At 41.8% G+C, this 16,909-nt stretch overlaps 1 protein-coding gene across 12 annotated transcripts in view; it reads right to left on the bottom strand.

The window, feature by feature from the left end:
* The window catches only part of arvcfb (ARVCF delta catenin family member b), a 249,854-nt gene that overhangs the window by 88,545 nt on the left and 144,400 nt on the right, over window positions 1-16,909 (bottom strand). For 10 of the 12 annotated variants that reach the window (XM_085293433.1, XM_085293422.1, XM_085293421.1 and 7 more), the window contains 2 exons: window positions 1,590-1,748; window positions 826-846 (listed from right to left, as the gene is read on the bottom strand). In XM_085293433.1, coding sequence (XP_085149559.1) covers window positions 826-846; window positions 1,590-1,748 — 180 coding nt within the window. The remainder of the gene's footprint in view (window positions 1-825; window positions 847-1,589; window positions 1,749-16,909) is intronic. The other 2 variants (XM_085293426.1, XM_085293427.1) reach the window with 1 other exon arrangement.

Here is a 16,909-nt window from a genome sequence, read left to right as displayed (position 1 = left end):
AGAATAACGATACCGCCTGAAAAGGTTTCACAGCTCTGAGATCTTCAGCAAGGTAGCAAATGATTTTGTCCTGGTTTACATGTTAAACAAACACCAAATTTACTTTGATTTCAAGAAACCTAAAACAATTTCACTGATATTAAAATTCCCCAACCTTATAATTTAAAGCGTACAGTTTCAGGAAAATGTTTGTGAACACTTCACTGTGTTTCTTTATAAATATCACCTAAAACGTCATTAGATTTTCACAAAAGTCCTAAAATTAGATATAGATAAAAACTAGACTTGGACATTTATTTATTAAGGAAAATGGACTGCATTAGTCAAAACTCTTTAGAGAGAACGCATAATGAGTTGCTGTTTTTGTGCAGGACCCACAAATCTGATGTGTTTGTGCCATTATTTGCTTTCTCAGACGTTATTGTGAAGGTCCGACTTTGATTGATCCTTTTTCCAAACTCACTGATTCAAAGAGTCTGATTCTAATGTCGCCTCCATATTTACTGCTAAGGCCACAGACTGTCAAGCTTTTGCTTGCAGCTGTATATCAAAGTTATAAATTATAGACTTTCTTATAATTTATGATTCCACCAAGGAATACTGAGACACTACATAAAACAAAGACAGAGAAAAACTATGCAAAAGAGAGTATTGCTAGGGACAGATCAACCGAGGTGGAAGCAGCAAGCAGTGGCTTAAGTGAGAGGTTGCTTTTAGCTTGTGATGATGCAGAGTTGTGTTGCACGCTGCTGCTATAGCCTGTATGGGCACACAAATAATGGTGGCGTGATGGGAAAAGCTATACTGGTACAAAAGTCAACTCACCTTCACGTTAGCTGATATACCCTTACAGAAAAACAAAAGAACACAGTAAAGGACGAATCAACAAAGGAGCTTTTGAGGAGCACAAAACTGATAGAACATCAGGGGAATTTGCTCATAATAATAATAATAATAACAATAACAAATAAAAGAAAGAAAATGAAGAAAATAAAGCCATGAGAAGGAGATGAAACCACTTTGGGCTGTAGGATTATGGGATTTATAGTTCTTAAGAATGGAAGTCTGGGAGTGGAGATACGGTACCAAGCAGTAATCCATAAGCATAATTTGAGCAATACTGAAATGGATCAAAGGGACTTTGGGGAGTTTTGCTACTATGAGGTTATTGGGATCAATGTGCCAAAACAATGCCGCTGCTTTGAAGAGTCCTACTCGTGTGATAGTACGCAGAAAAAGTATGGCTTACCAGTGTTATGCACAGGTCATAGCTTTATTTTAAAAAACATTTTAAAGTTTCAAATTTTAACTGGATCACTCCTTTAAGTTAATATATCTGTGGGGGACAAAAATGATTTGATCCCCTGCTGAATTTATACGTTTGGTCACTTGCAAAGAAATGAACAGAAATTTGCTCCATTTAAATGCTAGAAATGCACCAGTTCAACAGCGTATCAAATAATTTGCCCCCCTGTATAACTGACCTTTCTATTTAATCATGTCGTCACTAGTTTTTTTTTTTTTTAGGATCAGCATCAGCCACTGCCTATGCACTGTGACCATGCTGTGTGTGCAGCTTTACGTCTTACCTTGGTTTCTGTGCGCCGTGTGGTTCCATCATCAGAGGTGACCACTGAGACGTGGGAGGTGGGGGTGCCGGGGTCTTCTTCAATGGTGACCGTCTCCTCCACCACCTCCTGCGGCTCTTGCATCATGGCCAGGGATGTGGCGTTACTGGGGCTCTGCTCCTGTGCAGAGAGAAGTAAAAAAGAGAATCTGAGAAAAACTGAACTGAAATAACCGACAGATTTAAAAAAAAATTAAATAAAAAAAGCTGTTAAGATAGAGTGGAGAAAAACAGAACAGCATCCAGGTAATCATCCATTAGACATACGACAAGATGAAACTTTAATTGGGCCACAGCAGCAACAAATGACATTAGAATCCAGCAGAGAGAAGCAGAGCATAAATAAGAACATTGCAAATGAAGTGTATTAAATATAATGCCACCTGCAATTTGCAATGCAACACTCGAACATCAAGTAGATGGAAAGTGTGAAGCGCATGGCGTGAATAATAATGTGTAGAAAATAACCGCTTTAAAATACACGGATATGAATAATAAGTGTTTACGATTTCCAAACACGATGCGGTATGAAAAAAAGGGCTGCAGAAAATATTCATGAAAATAACTGAAATATGAAAATGTAACTGTATTGTATGGATATAATTAAAAATAACATCCTGCCGTTTTCACAACGACAGTGACTCAGTGTGTCAAACGTATTCAGTCTGTCCCTGCTTGTGTATAGGTCATGGAAATGTACATACACTGTCAAAGATTTAAAAAAGCAGTTTAAAAACACAAATGCACAACTGGTTCACTCAAAAAAGGACGTAGCTGAATTTGAAATGTTCACGTTATTGTCACTGTAACAGCAGCAGATTTAGGATAGGGAACATCAGACATGCACTGATTCAGTAATTGAATTGGATAGTGGTTGGACAGTGACTCAGAAAGCTAGACTGGACATCGATGACAATAGGCCAATCGATTGGATTCGGTCTTGCTCTGTGTTTACTATACCACGTGTCAGCAGCAGCGCAGTGATTGTTAGAACAAAACCTAACATAGCACGGAGGAAGATAACAACAACTTGTCATCAGATTGGAGGTATTCCACACGTCTTGCTTGTGGCAGGTAAGTTTGTGACTTAAACTGTGGCCAGGTGTCTTCATTTGACTGAAAAACTGTTGACAACTCTTTCCCTCTCTCCCAACTCTCTCTGTCACAGTGCTCTGCAAAAGCCTTGAGCCATTCCTTGGTTCTTTATATTTTGCTAGGAAAATGGATGAAACAATTTCTTCAAATGTGGAAAACTTAAATTGAAATACAGTAAAAAAGAAAAAGAAAAAGAAAAAGCAGAGTTAATACAGTTCTAACAGGTTTAAAATCAATATTTGGAGTGACCAGCTTTGCTCTTCAACACAGATTGAACTCTTTTAGACACGCTTTCTTATCATTTCTTTAAGTAGTCTTCAGGAATATTTCTCTAGGCTTCTTGTTTCTACCTTGAGCTCTGATCCCGGTCAAGATAATCTCACACTGCTTCATCAATGCTGAGGTCTGGGCTCTGAGGAGGCCAATGACGATTTAAAATCTGATGGTACTTTTCTACATTCATATTTCCATCACTTCTGACAGGATCCCCACAGCCACTCACAGAACTACAGCATGAAACCACGACAGAGCCTCTACCATGTTTTATTAATGGCAAAAGACACCACTGTTAAACCTCTCTCCTGATCTCCCCAATTCATAGTGACATTGATTTGAATCAGAAATTTCAAATTTGGATTTAACACTACAAAATACCTGATGCCACTAATTTTCAGTCTAGTTATTATATAATTTGATGTACCTCGGTCTTTACTTCCTGTTTCCCTTTAACTGAGTTTCAGATGAGGCTTCAGTGAACAGTAGATGGATCAGATGAAAAGGAGCTTTGCAAGGCATCATTACATCATTCATTGACAATAAAAGGGTTTAACAACAAGCAAATACATATCTACTTCAGGTTTTCTGTCAAAATACCTTATTCCACATATTAACTACAATATAGCTTTCCCATTACCTCCTGTATTTACTGAACTGATCCATTCTACACTCAGAAAAAGTGAATTCTCCATTTTATATATTTCCTGTACTTTTTCTTTCCATTCTGTCTTTACTGGGAGTTCTTTTTGAAATGGTAAATCTATTTGAGTCATGTCCACCTTACTATTTTGCTTTGTAGGAAGGGTTGCACCAGTAGATTAAATATCTCAATTCTGCAGCTTTAAAATGACTTTGCAGGAAGCTGTAGTGTTGTGCATCTCACTCTGGGCTTCCATATGAATCCTGAGAGCATTCTGCTCCACATATTAAATAGTTTCATTGGTGTTTCAACCAGGACTGACCGAGTTGTTTATGTCAACTCTACTACCACTTGACTTGCATAACAAATTCCATCTATGTATACCTTCCTTATAATCAGTAAATCATTTATATCATAGATCTCAGATAATGTTTTGGGAACCTTATAACCCTTCTTCACTGTACATGTCTTCAGATTCATTCTTTTAGTTGTATTAGTAGAGTCAAGAGAGGGCTGCAGCAGTCTCTGCCATACATAAGGGTACCTCTGGTCTCTTCAGTAATCATGTTAAATATTTTCTTAATTAGCATTTGGTCATTACGGGCGATCGTGGCTCAAGAGTTGGGCGTTCGCCTTGTAATCGGAAGGTTGCCGGTTCGAGCCCCGGCTTGGACAGTCTCGGTCATTGTGTCCTTGGGCAAGACACTTCACCCGTTGCCTACTGGTGGTGGTCAGAGGGCCCGGTGGCGCCAGTGTCCGGCAGCCTCGCCTCTGTCAGTGCGCCCCAGGGTGGCTGTGGCTACAATGTAGCTTGCCATCACCAGTGTGTGAATGTGTGTGTGAATGGGTGGATGACTGGATATGTAAAGCGCTTTGGGGTCCTTAGGGACTAGTAAAGCGCTATATAAATACAGGCCATTTACCATTTACCATTACCTAGTGGTCTGTAAACATGGCTTATGGTCAATGAGTCCAGTTACTAGGATATATAGCCCCTCTTTGTCTAATTAGTTGAAAGGTTTTTTTTATTAGAGATTAATATTGCGACACCTCTTGCATGTCCTGGTTTGTATGATGAGTAATATGTATGTCTAAAAACCAGTTGTTTAACTGTTTAATGTTCCATATTATTTATACGCATCCCTTACCAGAATATTATGACTTCATTTTCCATTTTCATCTTGGTTGCAATTCTTTTCCTTTTGATTGGGCTTTGCAGGGCTTTAACATTTAATTTTACTATATTATATTCCTGGAATTATGTCATATTCCCCTAAGCAAACATGTATAGTATAAACTCCAAAAGTGAAGTTCTGAACAGGGAAGGGAATCCTCCAAATGAAGGGCCCCTCCTGGGAGCACAGAGATCCTCTCTGGTTCTGCGTGTGTGCTTCCCTACTCTCAAGTTGCGCCATATTATACTTAGATTAAACCACATTTATTATCAAAATGTCTTCCCAAGTGTGACCTAGTGATTTGGAGAGCGGCATTTCTGATTCTAAATTGTCCTGATAAACAGTTACTTGTGTCTCTACTCCGTAACTTTTCCATAAGTTGTTTACTCACGAATGGCCCTTAATTTTTGGCCTTTAATCCTCCTTTGTTGTTCCTCTGTTATATGTAATGGGGCTGTCAACATAGACCCGAAACCTTGCTGGGGCTCGTGTCTTGCACAGTTTACGCAGTGGAGCATATTCCCTTCTTTTTTGGATAACTTTGGGTAGCCATGGTCAAAAGAAAAATCTTGCAGCAGTCTTGTATCCCCAGGTCGATGTCTGAGAGCAAAAGTTTGGTCTTAATAAAGTTCTTCAAGGACTCAGTTGGGTTTCCACGTTATTGTCCTAACATAAGTTGTTTCTTCAGGACTGCGTCCCAAAGTCAGTTAACAGCGAACACCATTGTGGCATGTGCGTTATCTTTACTTCTTTCTCCATTTCTTTCCTTTTCTGTGGTCTTTACTATCTTTGCTCTTTATTTTCCCATAGGTCTTTAAATAAACGTGATGTTCTAGACAGGAAAAAAGGGGAAACGATAGACCTTTGCTGAGAGTTCACATAATATGCTGCTGTTCATTTTGCTGCCACTTCCCCTTTAGTCCTGTACACCATGCTGAGAAATAACAGCTCTTTGGGAATCACCTTGTTGGTACAAAAATATAATTTTATTCCTGTCTAACTGTGTTATCTTTGGCATTTTCGTAGATTCAACTATGATCAAATGATCTGTTTTTGCAACACGCTGCTAGTAACAAAGTGCCTAAAGACACAATTTGGTGTTCTTTGCCAAGTTGTCTGTTATGCGTAGACACAATACTGAGTCATCGCTTGAGTTAGGCAGAATGATGATGCTTGAATGATTCACTGATCAGTGTTAATTGGCTTGACAAACAAACAAATCCTCTGAAAACGGTCAGGTACAAGAACAAGAACAAGACTGAAAATTAGTGAAAAAAGCAGCCAAAGGAAAACGTTAAAAACCTTCAGAAAGCCTGAGGAAATATTGGTCAAGACCACTCTGAAAACTTTAATAAAAGTCTGGCTCCATGGAGCAGAATATAAAAAAAGACAGGCAGCTCAAAAACCATATGCTTATGATACCATGCACCAGCTATAGTGCACTGGTTGTAAGAACAAGAGTTAACAAAGCGTGGAGGTTTAATAACTTAGCATTGATATTAGGATAACAACACTGCAATGCAGGATAGGCAACAAGCTCCTCACCTCTTGATACTTAAAGTTAAAGCTTCTTTCAAGGCAAGAAAAATCAGAAGGACCATTTTTATTCATATTTCATTGAAAGGCCGTGGATTTCAAAAAGAAAAAAAAACATGTCTATAGGCTACAGGTGACAGTGAATATGGGGTTCCGCATAACCCACCTGACCTTGTTCAAAGAAACTAGGTCAGGTGCTGCATTTCCTGCTGATGGAAAATGATACAAAGTCAACGGTCGGAGGTGCAACGCCCTGTCATGGCCCGCTGCTGCGCTGGAGTGTGACAAAATTACAGCTCTCAGGGTGGAGAGGGAAAGGGAGGCATTTGAAGCAATCACTGATAACCAAAACAGCACGGAGCCAAGAGAGGGAGAGGAAATCGAAAGTAATAGAGAGGGCGGAGAGGGAAAGGCTTGCAGTTGGACGGTGTAGTGGGAGAAAGAGTGTTTCTTATGTCGGAGGAAAAAGGAAGTCTGCTTGTACTGGTCATAAGGACTTTGTTCAGGGTGTTAGAAATGCCACAATAATGTGTGCACTTCCTGTTCTCTTTGACCCTGATGAAATGTATTTACAAATTCTGTAAAAAAAAAAAAAAATAAATACATTAAAAAAAATGCAAATATTTCCATTCAGAAAATATTTCTCACTTTTTTTGAACCCCTCAGTCTTTCTCTTAAAGACAAATTTAAATAATCTCCAACAGTGACATCCTTCCAAGTTCTTGTAATCTATTTGCAAATTCATTCACATGCTGTAATGATGACTATTTCTGTCTGCCCAATTACACAAAGCTCACAGGAGTAATGAAGCGAAGGCCAACAGGCGAGCAAGAGGAAAAGTTTTTGTGTTATTCCCTGTTGTCTTTTGTTGAAAGACTAAGTGACACTTTGTGGAGGAATACAGCTTGTTTTCTTCACATCTTTGAAGACACTAATAAGCAAACACTCCATTGATTGGACAAGTTCTCTCAGGCTTCAAAGCCCCACACGCCCTTCATCGATCTGCTCCTCCCTCTTGCTGATCAGTCAAAAAGTTTGCACTTTTTACGTCTAGGATCCTCTCCCCTAATTCTGCAACCCTCCAGCCTCCAGGTCCCTGATGGGAAAAAAGACCTGGGCTCTCAGTCTCGGTACACATCACCTCCTTCAGCAGCTCACTAAAAATAAAAACTGCTTCCTTCATTTACCTGCCCCACTCTATTCAGTAACTTAGAGTCAATTAGCACTCTGAACTGAGCCGAGTTAGATCATTACACTTGGAAAATGGTTCCCAAGCCCCATTATTGGGGTTAATGACTGGGAAGGCTATCAGCTGCATAGAAAGAGACACATTTATTTACACAAAATCATTGTGAGCTGAAGAAAAGACATTTTTTTAAACAACTGACCTCAGGCTATAAAGTTCAGCTTTGCTGGGAACAGTGTTCTAATGGCATTCTGAAAAAGGTCAGTACTGATTAGTTGCATCCTTGTTCTGTTTAATTATATATGCAAATTACCCTCCTGACTCAGTGCCCAGCGCTAAAAACAGAATGGAAAATAAGTTATTTGAAGACTCTCCAAGTGTGTACACAACTCATTTAAAATATGCAATGTCTTCCAGTAGTAATAAAATAAAGCTTTGTTTGCAGAACTGCATCATTTGCTGAAGATTCAAGGTCCAGTGGAACGTGCACAGCCTTTTGTGGATCCTGTGCCAGTCACTGGCTTCCACTTCTGATAAAAGATATCTGTCCTTAGGGATCCTTAGGGGCTCGCTGACAAACTGGCTTCTTGATCCAAGCTTGATGCAAGGTTGCTCGCTCACTTCTCCCGCACTCAGGATGCAATAAATTAAAACGTGGCGTCGAACTCGACATTACTGCCCCTAAATAAATTATTAAAAGCTGTCTGGCCACAGTCAGGCTTTCTGAGGGCCCCGGGGAAAGGTGAGGCTGATTCCAAGTCAAGGAGCCTCAGGAAAGCATACCCTTCAGTAGGGGTGGGCGATAGAAACGATATACGATAGAAACGATATAAATTCGGCCAATGATAGAGATTTTGACTATACCGCTCTATCGCGATAGCGCATGTTGATGATGTCATCAAGCTGCACCTGTTTTGGTCGAAAGCATCGCAGCGGCTACAACCATTATCATCTGCAAATTATGCCGGGCGACAGTCATAGCAAAGAGATGAAGCAGTTTTGAAATATGGGGAAAGCCAAAAACTGCGCTTCCTCCACTTCCGTAACATTGATTCATTAATGTTGAATTCTCTCGCAGCTGTTCCAGTCCCATGTTGTTGCAGTATATTAATAACTAACCTCGTATTGTGGATGAATAATCTCAGTTGTTCTCCTGACTGAAGTTTGCCCCGTGTATAGCATCCTGCTATGCGACTGCATTTGTCCCTGACCACTAGAATCCCTCACGTTAAGTTTTATCGAGTGGAAAAAAAGTTGGCGTTCATCCTCCAGCTTCACTGTGCTAATGTTATGCTAACATAGCTGTGTCGCTAGCATTCATGTAGCACAACATTATATACCAGGTAGTCCAACTTCAGTAACCCTGCAAACGTCACTGCTGTTTAGTTTCCTGTCTTCATTATGTTGGAAGTGGTAGCAGAGCTGTACGTTTGAATTAGTTACAAAAATCTCTCAGTCAGAACATGGTATGTCATGTTTAGGTGTAAACTAGCGAGCTAACTTCCTGTTAACTTCTAACTCAGTTAAATGTAATAACTTCTGTTTTCATGGATGCATGGATGTTAAACTTAATTGTTACACCTGGTAAAGCAGCAACGCTGATGATTTTATTAAAGATGAAAGAATTTAGACCGTTTTTAAATCTTAGTGTTCGTTTGACTTTGGGACCTGGGACCAGAATTCATACATAAGGCACACTCTAGATTTTTGAGAAAATTAAAGGATTTTAAGTGCGCCTTATAGTGTGGAAAATACGTTATACAGAAGAAAAGAATATATCGCGATATATATCGTTAACGCACATGTTTCAAATTATATCGCGATATGGATTTCAGGCCATATCGCCCAGCCCTACCCTTCAGCCAAGGAAGGGTGAAGTAGAGCACAGTTAAGCTAATGGTTGACTGGCGAGAGGGGAATGATAAAGTGTCAGAGGGTTATGAGGAAAAAACGTGATAAGGAAGGAGGAAGACGTTTGAGGTTGTGTACTGGGTGAGTAGAACGTCCGACGTTAAACAGGAGAGCTACTAAATCGAATGATCCCAAAATGCAGCATGAGAAGTAACAAAGGAAGACGACACTTTAAGCTCGAATAAAAGTCCCTGGAGCAGGGTATCATTATGAAAACGTTCCCACTAGTACAACTATGCTGGTGTGTATGTGTGTGTCTCAGCAAGAGTCAAACCTGAAAAATAAAGATAAAGAAATTAAGAGTGCCTCATAGAGAAAACAAAACACACCCTTTCATAAACCCAGCAAAGCCTGTCTGTTAAGGACTGGATTTAGCCAGAGAAGTACAGCACGCCCTGGAGTTCCTGTGCCCAAGAAAAGAAGGCAAAAAAATAAAGGTGTTTTGTCTTCTTGCCTAAAATATAGCCTTGCCAAAAGCTCGAACCTCCTCTGATGAGGAGAAAAGAGCTTGCAAGAGATTTGCTAGTTAAGTCACTTCTGTTCAGCCGATGGTAGCAGAGAAGCTGAAGCATCAAACGGACAGGGATTCGGCGCACAAGAGGGCCCAAGGATTTGTACAACCTGCACTTTACTCAGTCCAGCGTGGCTGAGGACTTGGTGAATAATGAAACCTCATCTTTCCAAGCAGTACAGAGACCAAAAAGACTATAACACCGGCTAACTCCATCAGAAGTGCTTAGAGTGTGCTTCTACTGTAATGTACATTTTAGATTATCTTTAGCTAAATAAAAATGTTTGACATTTTTTACACATTAAACCTTTATGTAGATCGGGCAGAGAACAAACCTTAAGGTCTCCATATCTCGACAATGTCCACAAAAAATCAATGCTCCAAAAAAGTAAAATAAAATAACCAAGAGCCCTTGAGCAGCCTCTGAAGAATATTTCTTTACAATAGATTACACAGGGACACACAACACCTAAAAAGCAACTAATCTAAACCATAATGGATTGCTGTGCTAAAAAAGGAAAGAAAAGGAGAAGTAGGAATGCTAAGGCGGGAGATTAAGCGATACAACGGTGTCAATTAGCAGCAGCCTGCTATCTGCCATCAATCCGCACCCATTCATCATCTGTGTTCAATAAGCTGCTCAGTGCTGTCTAAGGACGGAGAGATAGAGTAAAATGAGGGAGTGAACCAAGATAAGAGGCTCTCCTTCAATCAGGACAGAATCACAACAAGGAAACTTCACCTGGATTTAGTCTTTTCTGAAGACGTTGCTCAAGGTGTGCAGTGAAAGTTGTGCATTCAGTTTATTGATGTCATATTGATGATACTCAGCCATCACTTTACTTCACACACTGTTTCCCCCCCTTTGACCACGCTGCAAGGACAGCAACTACGCGTGTCCTCCAAACAGACTAGGAAACACTACAAGAACAAGTACTCGTCCTTTGTGTACACAGCTGCCAGCATGTGCATCCTAAAGCAAGCATAATCCAGCACAATGCTAGCTCTAGTCTGTGATGCCTGAGAGCTGATGAGATTCCTGCTGCTGCTGCCACCTCTGCTGTACACTCCCAGCACTTCCCAGCCCCGCCACGAGCTCCACCTCCACCCCATCATACACTTGTAGATCTAAGCTTCCCTTGATCTGCCCTCCTTATCTCCAATTTCCCAAACTTTGCTTTGAGTTGAGCTTGGTGCTTTCTTGTGAGAACTGCAGAGGTCTGAACCTTGACGTTGCAAATCAACACAGTTCATATTAACATATTCATCTTACATGAAAGAGTCCAAAGCTGCAACTTAACTATTTACATCGGGAACTATTTGATCAAAGAATGATTACAGATCTACAGAAGTGTCTGCAATTTGCTTCAATTCTGCTGGTTTGAAATACACCGGTAAAAAAACAAAAATACTGTAGTGATCAGGGTTGCTATCTGGATTGCAAACATCAGATTTCAAGTGTTAAATATATTTAAGTGTTACCAGTTAAATATAATTAGCTTGTAAAATGAATCTAATGTCAAAAGAGACAATTACTGCAAGGTATATATGAGGTATACACACTTCCCACTCACTCCCCCACTAAAGCAGAAATTAGATGTGCATGTCTTAATTTAAACACTGTGGGAGGGAGGCTGTGGATCTTTCCCTCTAAGACAACAAAACCTGTCAGGTCGCCAGCTGGCCATGCATGCGGGTGTGATCAGAGTCACCTTCCTGATGCACAAACACACACACACAAGTGCAAGACATGCACAGTTTTAGCCTGACCCCTGCAGAGTGACTAACAGGATTTCATTCCAGAGACACGCCAGCAATCATTACATGGCTCTTACACAATTAATCCTTTACCAAAGATCGCCTGTTTAACCTTGGGTCTGCCAATTTCCCATCAACCCCTTCTGTTTCCACCACCTGCCCTCACTGCAGTTCTTCAAGTCAAAACACTCAAATGGTAAAAGTTCAAACGAGAGGGAGGGAGGAAGAAGGAGCATGAGAGACGCGAGTGCGCTGGGGTGAAAAAGCAAATGTGGTTGTGTGATCCAAACATCCAACCAAAAGAAGGCTTGTTTGTGGGATGAAGCGGAGGCAGAAGGGAAGTCAAGTAAAGGAAGGGGAACTGGACAAGCTGACAATGTGTGGTAAAGGCCCAAAACAGCATGATAAAAAGTGTAAAAAAAAAAAAAAAAAAAAAAAAAAAACCCAAAACAACAACAGAATAAAAGGGGCATTCAGTCACATCCAAGGACGGCTCAGCCAAGCCTCATCTCAGTTACAGCCAGGGCACAGGTCCAAGCTCTCTGGAATAACTGAGAAGTCTATCTGACCTGGCGCTGCAAGGATCCGTGTGTGCATTTGTGAAAGATGTAAAACTGCTTTGATGGCAGCAAATTCATCAGTGGTCTAAAATGTGGCAAAGATGTAAGCTTGGGGGTCCCTTGCTGTTTTGTCCCTTAAAAGAAAGAGCTTAGATATCATGTTTATGAAGTGATTTCACAACCTCTAAGATGAGAAGGGAAAAAAACACTAACAAGGCAATTTCAGTTTAGCTTATGTGTTTGCTTCCATCCCAAGTGACAAAATGAAATATATCACAGGTCTATTTCAGCTGAATGTCTAAAACAGCTGTTACATGAAGTGCTCCAAATGCAAAACACTTTATGGTTATGATGGTTTTAAAAGCACCTTAGCACAAAGAAAATGCCAAAATGCAGCTACTAGCAAACTAGCACTCATGGTGTTTGTGGCATAACATTTATACCTAAAGTTACATCACAATATGATTACATATCACCATACCTATCGTGATATCGGCCAGTTGCGGTTATCATGATCATGCTGTAGTAGGCATTCAGGAACTGACCCCCAGATTTGTATTTTGTTTCCGTTTTTTATTTTATTTTGTCAACTTCAATGGCAAGCGTCTCATTTTATCCCCCCTCCCTTCCTCTGTACTCCCAGAATCAAACCTTCCTCCACCGCGGATCTACCGGAATTACGCAAATAGCCTGTGTGGATTCAAAACCTTGGCGCCGCAAGGTGACTAACTAAAGAGAGAGCATCAAACTCCTAATGATGCAGCTGGGAATGATGGGCCCTTAATCTCTCCTCCTCTGGTGACTGATCCTGAGCCAAATCTGGGCTTCTCTTCCTCTCTCATCTCTTTCACGCTTGGTCTCCTGGTTTCAGACGCTTCCATTATTTCCCACCCCAGACCTGCTTTTCTCCCTCTTCCCAGAAGTCCCCCCCCCCCACTTCCCCCTCCTGCACCACCCTCCGCCGATGTGCCCTTTTGTTCCTTCGTACCAGCGCCTAGAAACGGGACAAACCTTATCCAAGCCGCTTGACAGACTCGAGGCTCGATTGCTTCCCGACAGGGCATCGCGACCATATTTTCCCACTCGGAACTGGATATTAAGTGACAGATGGAAACCCCAGTTCAACCCCTGGCAACATTTGACACCAGCTTAATCTCTGGAAAGGCAGATATTCCCATCCAAATTGGCCAGGAGATGTTTGGAAAACTCGGATAATTTCTTACATATGCCATCAATTACATGCCGTAACACACAAACACACTTGCGCACACACGGAATCACATACCACATGTGTTTTCCTCGTCATTCATAGCCTGGAGTCAGATTAGGAATCCAACATCCAGAAAGTCAATCTCAACATGGAATTCATGGCAGGCCTCAGCAAATCGAAAATAAATAAATTGTGCAGATTTTAGGTCAGTAGCCAAGGAGACAAGGGGAAGGAGGATAATAAACAAAAAGGAAAAGGAGGAGAAACCACTTGGAGCCTATAGGACAAACCAAAACGATGAGCTTCGGAGAGGGTTCGGCAATCATAGCTGTGGTTTGATTATTTGGACAGCGGGTGTGACCATGAGAGACGGGGCAGAGAGGAGGAACCGAGCGCTGCAGAAGCAGATTAGAGGTAGTCTGCCGCATTCGGCGGGTGGTGGGCGGGGTGTGGGGCAGGGGTGGGTTTGCTGTGATGGTGTAACTCTGGAATCCCAGAGGGGGGCTTGTTTGCAGCGCCCCTCCCCTCAGCCTCTGGATCACTGTCAGCATGAGTCTGTCACAGAGGGCTGGCGACTAGAATGGGGGGGTGATGCAGTGCGCGGCGGAGGCTCCGAGACGAGCGCTGCCAGAAGCTCAGTTCATGTGAGGTCTACTGGAGATTTAGGGAGCTGGACAGGGGACATATGCTCCACATCCGGTCAGGCTACCAGTGCAAAGCGTACTAACAACCCCCTGCCCCCGGACAACTTTTTTCTAAAAACTGTCTTCATGTGCAACCGCAGGTTTTCCAAACCAACACAAATCCCCCTCCCCATGCCCCCCTTTTTTCCTCCATCGCTGACTTTCTCTTGGTTTCTCTTGTGCAGAAACAACTCTGCCCAGGGCTGTTGCAATGGAAGACTACAGGCTTAGCAGGATTCTCTAACTGTTTTAGGAAAAATACTCAGTGTCTGGTGGGACTTTAGTTGTGGGGTGTGGAAAGTGGATTAGAAAATAGACCCTTCAAACCTGTTTGGCAAACTTGTGCTTCATCTTCAAACTGTATAAATATCTGCACTGGCCCTAGAGAAGTAACACAAGATTTAAACTCTTCTGCTCTCACTCCTATGCCTTCTCTAGTTGTGGCACTTTGAAGCAAATGAAACTACTCCTCATCTTGGCAGGAAAACCCCATCACTTTCTGAAGGAGCCCCGTACCCCAAAGGCACCTCTCACTGGAACCTCTCTCCGAAAAAGCCTTTGTCGTACGCATAGATAACACCTCGCGGAGCTAACACAGTCTATCACAATAACTGCGACTGCTTTTCAAATATGCACTCGGTCAAATGTGATTAAGTCCCCTCTGGGGATGTTTTTATGGCCTTGCGCCAACCTACGGGTAAAAAGAATTGGGCTTATTTTGTGGGCAACGGCGTCAGAGAGCTAGAGGACAAGCCGCAAGAACAGGCTGATGGAGAAATCCCCGCCAATTTACTGCTAACCTTCAACGGGTCAAGTGATAAGGTGAAGCAAAATGTATGTGTTTGTTACAAAGGAGCCATTGTGCTGCTGGATAAATCTGTCAGGAGACTTGAGCTAATCTAGTAACTTTACTATTTTTTCTCACAGTCAACACAAATACTGTGTGTTGTGTTGTCTATTGTAGTCACACATGTGTGCATAAGGGCTGGATGATCTGGCATCTGATGTTTATTGTGTGTGACCTGGTTGTAATAACCTATTCTGAATGCTTGCAACTGCATTTTAGAGTCATTTTTGGCTGAGCTGAAGCCTCTCCTCTTTCTGGCGCACACGTGCACACAGCAGATAAAAAGATATAACATTTGTATGATTTTAAAGGCACATAAAACTTACCAATTTACTGTTGTTGTTTTTTTGGGGTTTTTTAAACCCGCAGTAAATGTGGGAACATTTTTTTGCTTTTGATGACTTAATTCAAGTGTCAGTCTACATCAAGCTAACAGCCATTATTATAATGTTAATGTTAGCGGGAAGAACTTCCCTCTGGCAAAATAAAGATGGAGAGCCGAACGTTGGGTCCACACAAACAGAGTCACCTCGGAGTCAGAAGAGGTTTGAGAGCCAGAGCTCACGGTTAAACACAAGCCCACATCAGAAATGTGCGGGTCAACCAGAGTACACAGACAAGATGCCCTCCCTATCACTCCAAAGCAAAGACAGAGCTTCCTCTCATCCCACAGTGTGGGACGTGGAAAAACTCTGAGTTGGAGTTTACGCGAAGAGCATTTTTCATGACAAGGGTGATAACAGCGGTAAACACAAGTGAGACAAACGGGGGAGGGGGAACAGAATCTGTATTGGTTTGCTATTGATGACAGCGTGTTGCCGTTAGGGTGTTGAATCAGAAATTAATGGCAATAAAAGAGCAATAGCTCATTTACAAGCGAGTGGATACAAGACTACCTGATTTCCTGAGACTATTGACTATGGGTGAAAAATGCAGAGAGAAAACAGAGCAGGCGTCTGCTTTGTGAGCATGTGAGTATATACGTGAACGTGTGTGTGTGTGTGTGTGTGTGTGTGTGTGTGAGGCTGAGAGAGTAAAAGACTCTTTTAAGCTCACTTTCAAAGCTGCGAGCAGATCATGAATATTTAAAATGAGAGCAGAGAGGATATCTGAAATACAGTTTTGGTAGCGAGCCTTTTTTTTGCATGCTAAATTAGCAGAGAGTAAATTTTCAACAAGAGGCCACGGTACAAATATAAATAGTGTCTTTGAAGATGTGGCTATTCACTAAGAAGTGTGGTTTTTATCGCAAACATTTGTTGGATGAATTCAAAATTTGGGGAAAACTTGCGTTTTCAGTGGCAAGGAAAGCGCCCTGGAGAATGTATATATTATGAATGCAGATTAAAGCCTCTTGGCTGGATCTGAATGGGAGAGGTGTTTGATGCACTGCTGCGAAGGAAGCAGGGAGTGGGCAGAGCTGAAGTTTTGTTTTGTTTTTAAGAGGGGGGGCGGTTTCTCTTTAATTTAACGGGTGTGGTCCCTCTTCAGAGGCTGCATATGTAGCTGCTTGCGTTCAGACACAGGTCACTTTTACGTTAACGTCCCCCCCGCGACTTCATTCAAACAAACCCACACTAGGGCATATCTTCCTTCCGCTGAAGTGTTAGCACTCCTCCAATTTTATTTCTGTATCATGTACTATTCATGCTGTGTTGTCTTGCTCTGCAGGTGGCAGGGAGGAAGAGGAGGATGCAGATGAAATATGGATTATCTCCTCTCAGTGTCTAGCTAAGCCCCACTCTGCTGGCACCACAGCTTTTTCAATGTAGCTCCCCTCCCACTCAGCCAGCCAGCTGCAGGTCTAGCATCTGGCTACTAACCCCCCGCTTGCCTTTAATCAACCGAAAAGTCACACAAACGTCTCTATCCATCTCCCACCCGTGATGAAACG

Source organism: Mchenga conophoros, linkage group LG12 (genome assembly GCF_057382185.1).
Source record: "Mchenga conophoros isolate Kocher_MC1m ecotype Shallow Benthic linkage group LG12, M_conophoros_male_GT1.1, whole genome shotgun sequence".
NCBI lineage: Eukaryota > Metazoa > Chordata > Actinopteri > Cichliformes > Cichlidae > Mchenga > Mchenga conophoros.
This window is presented reverse-complemented; position numbering and strand designations above follow the sequence as displayed.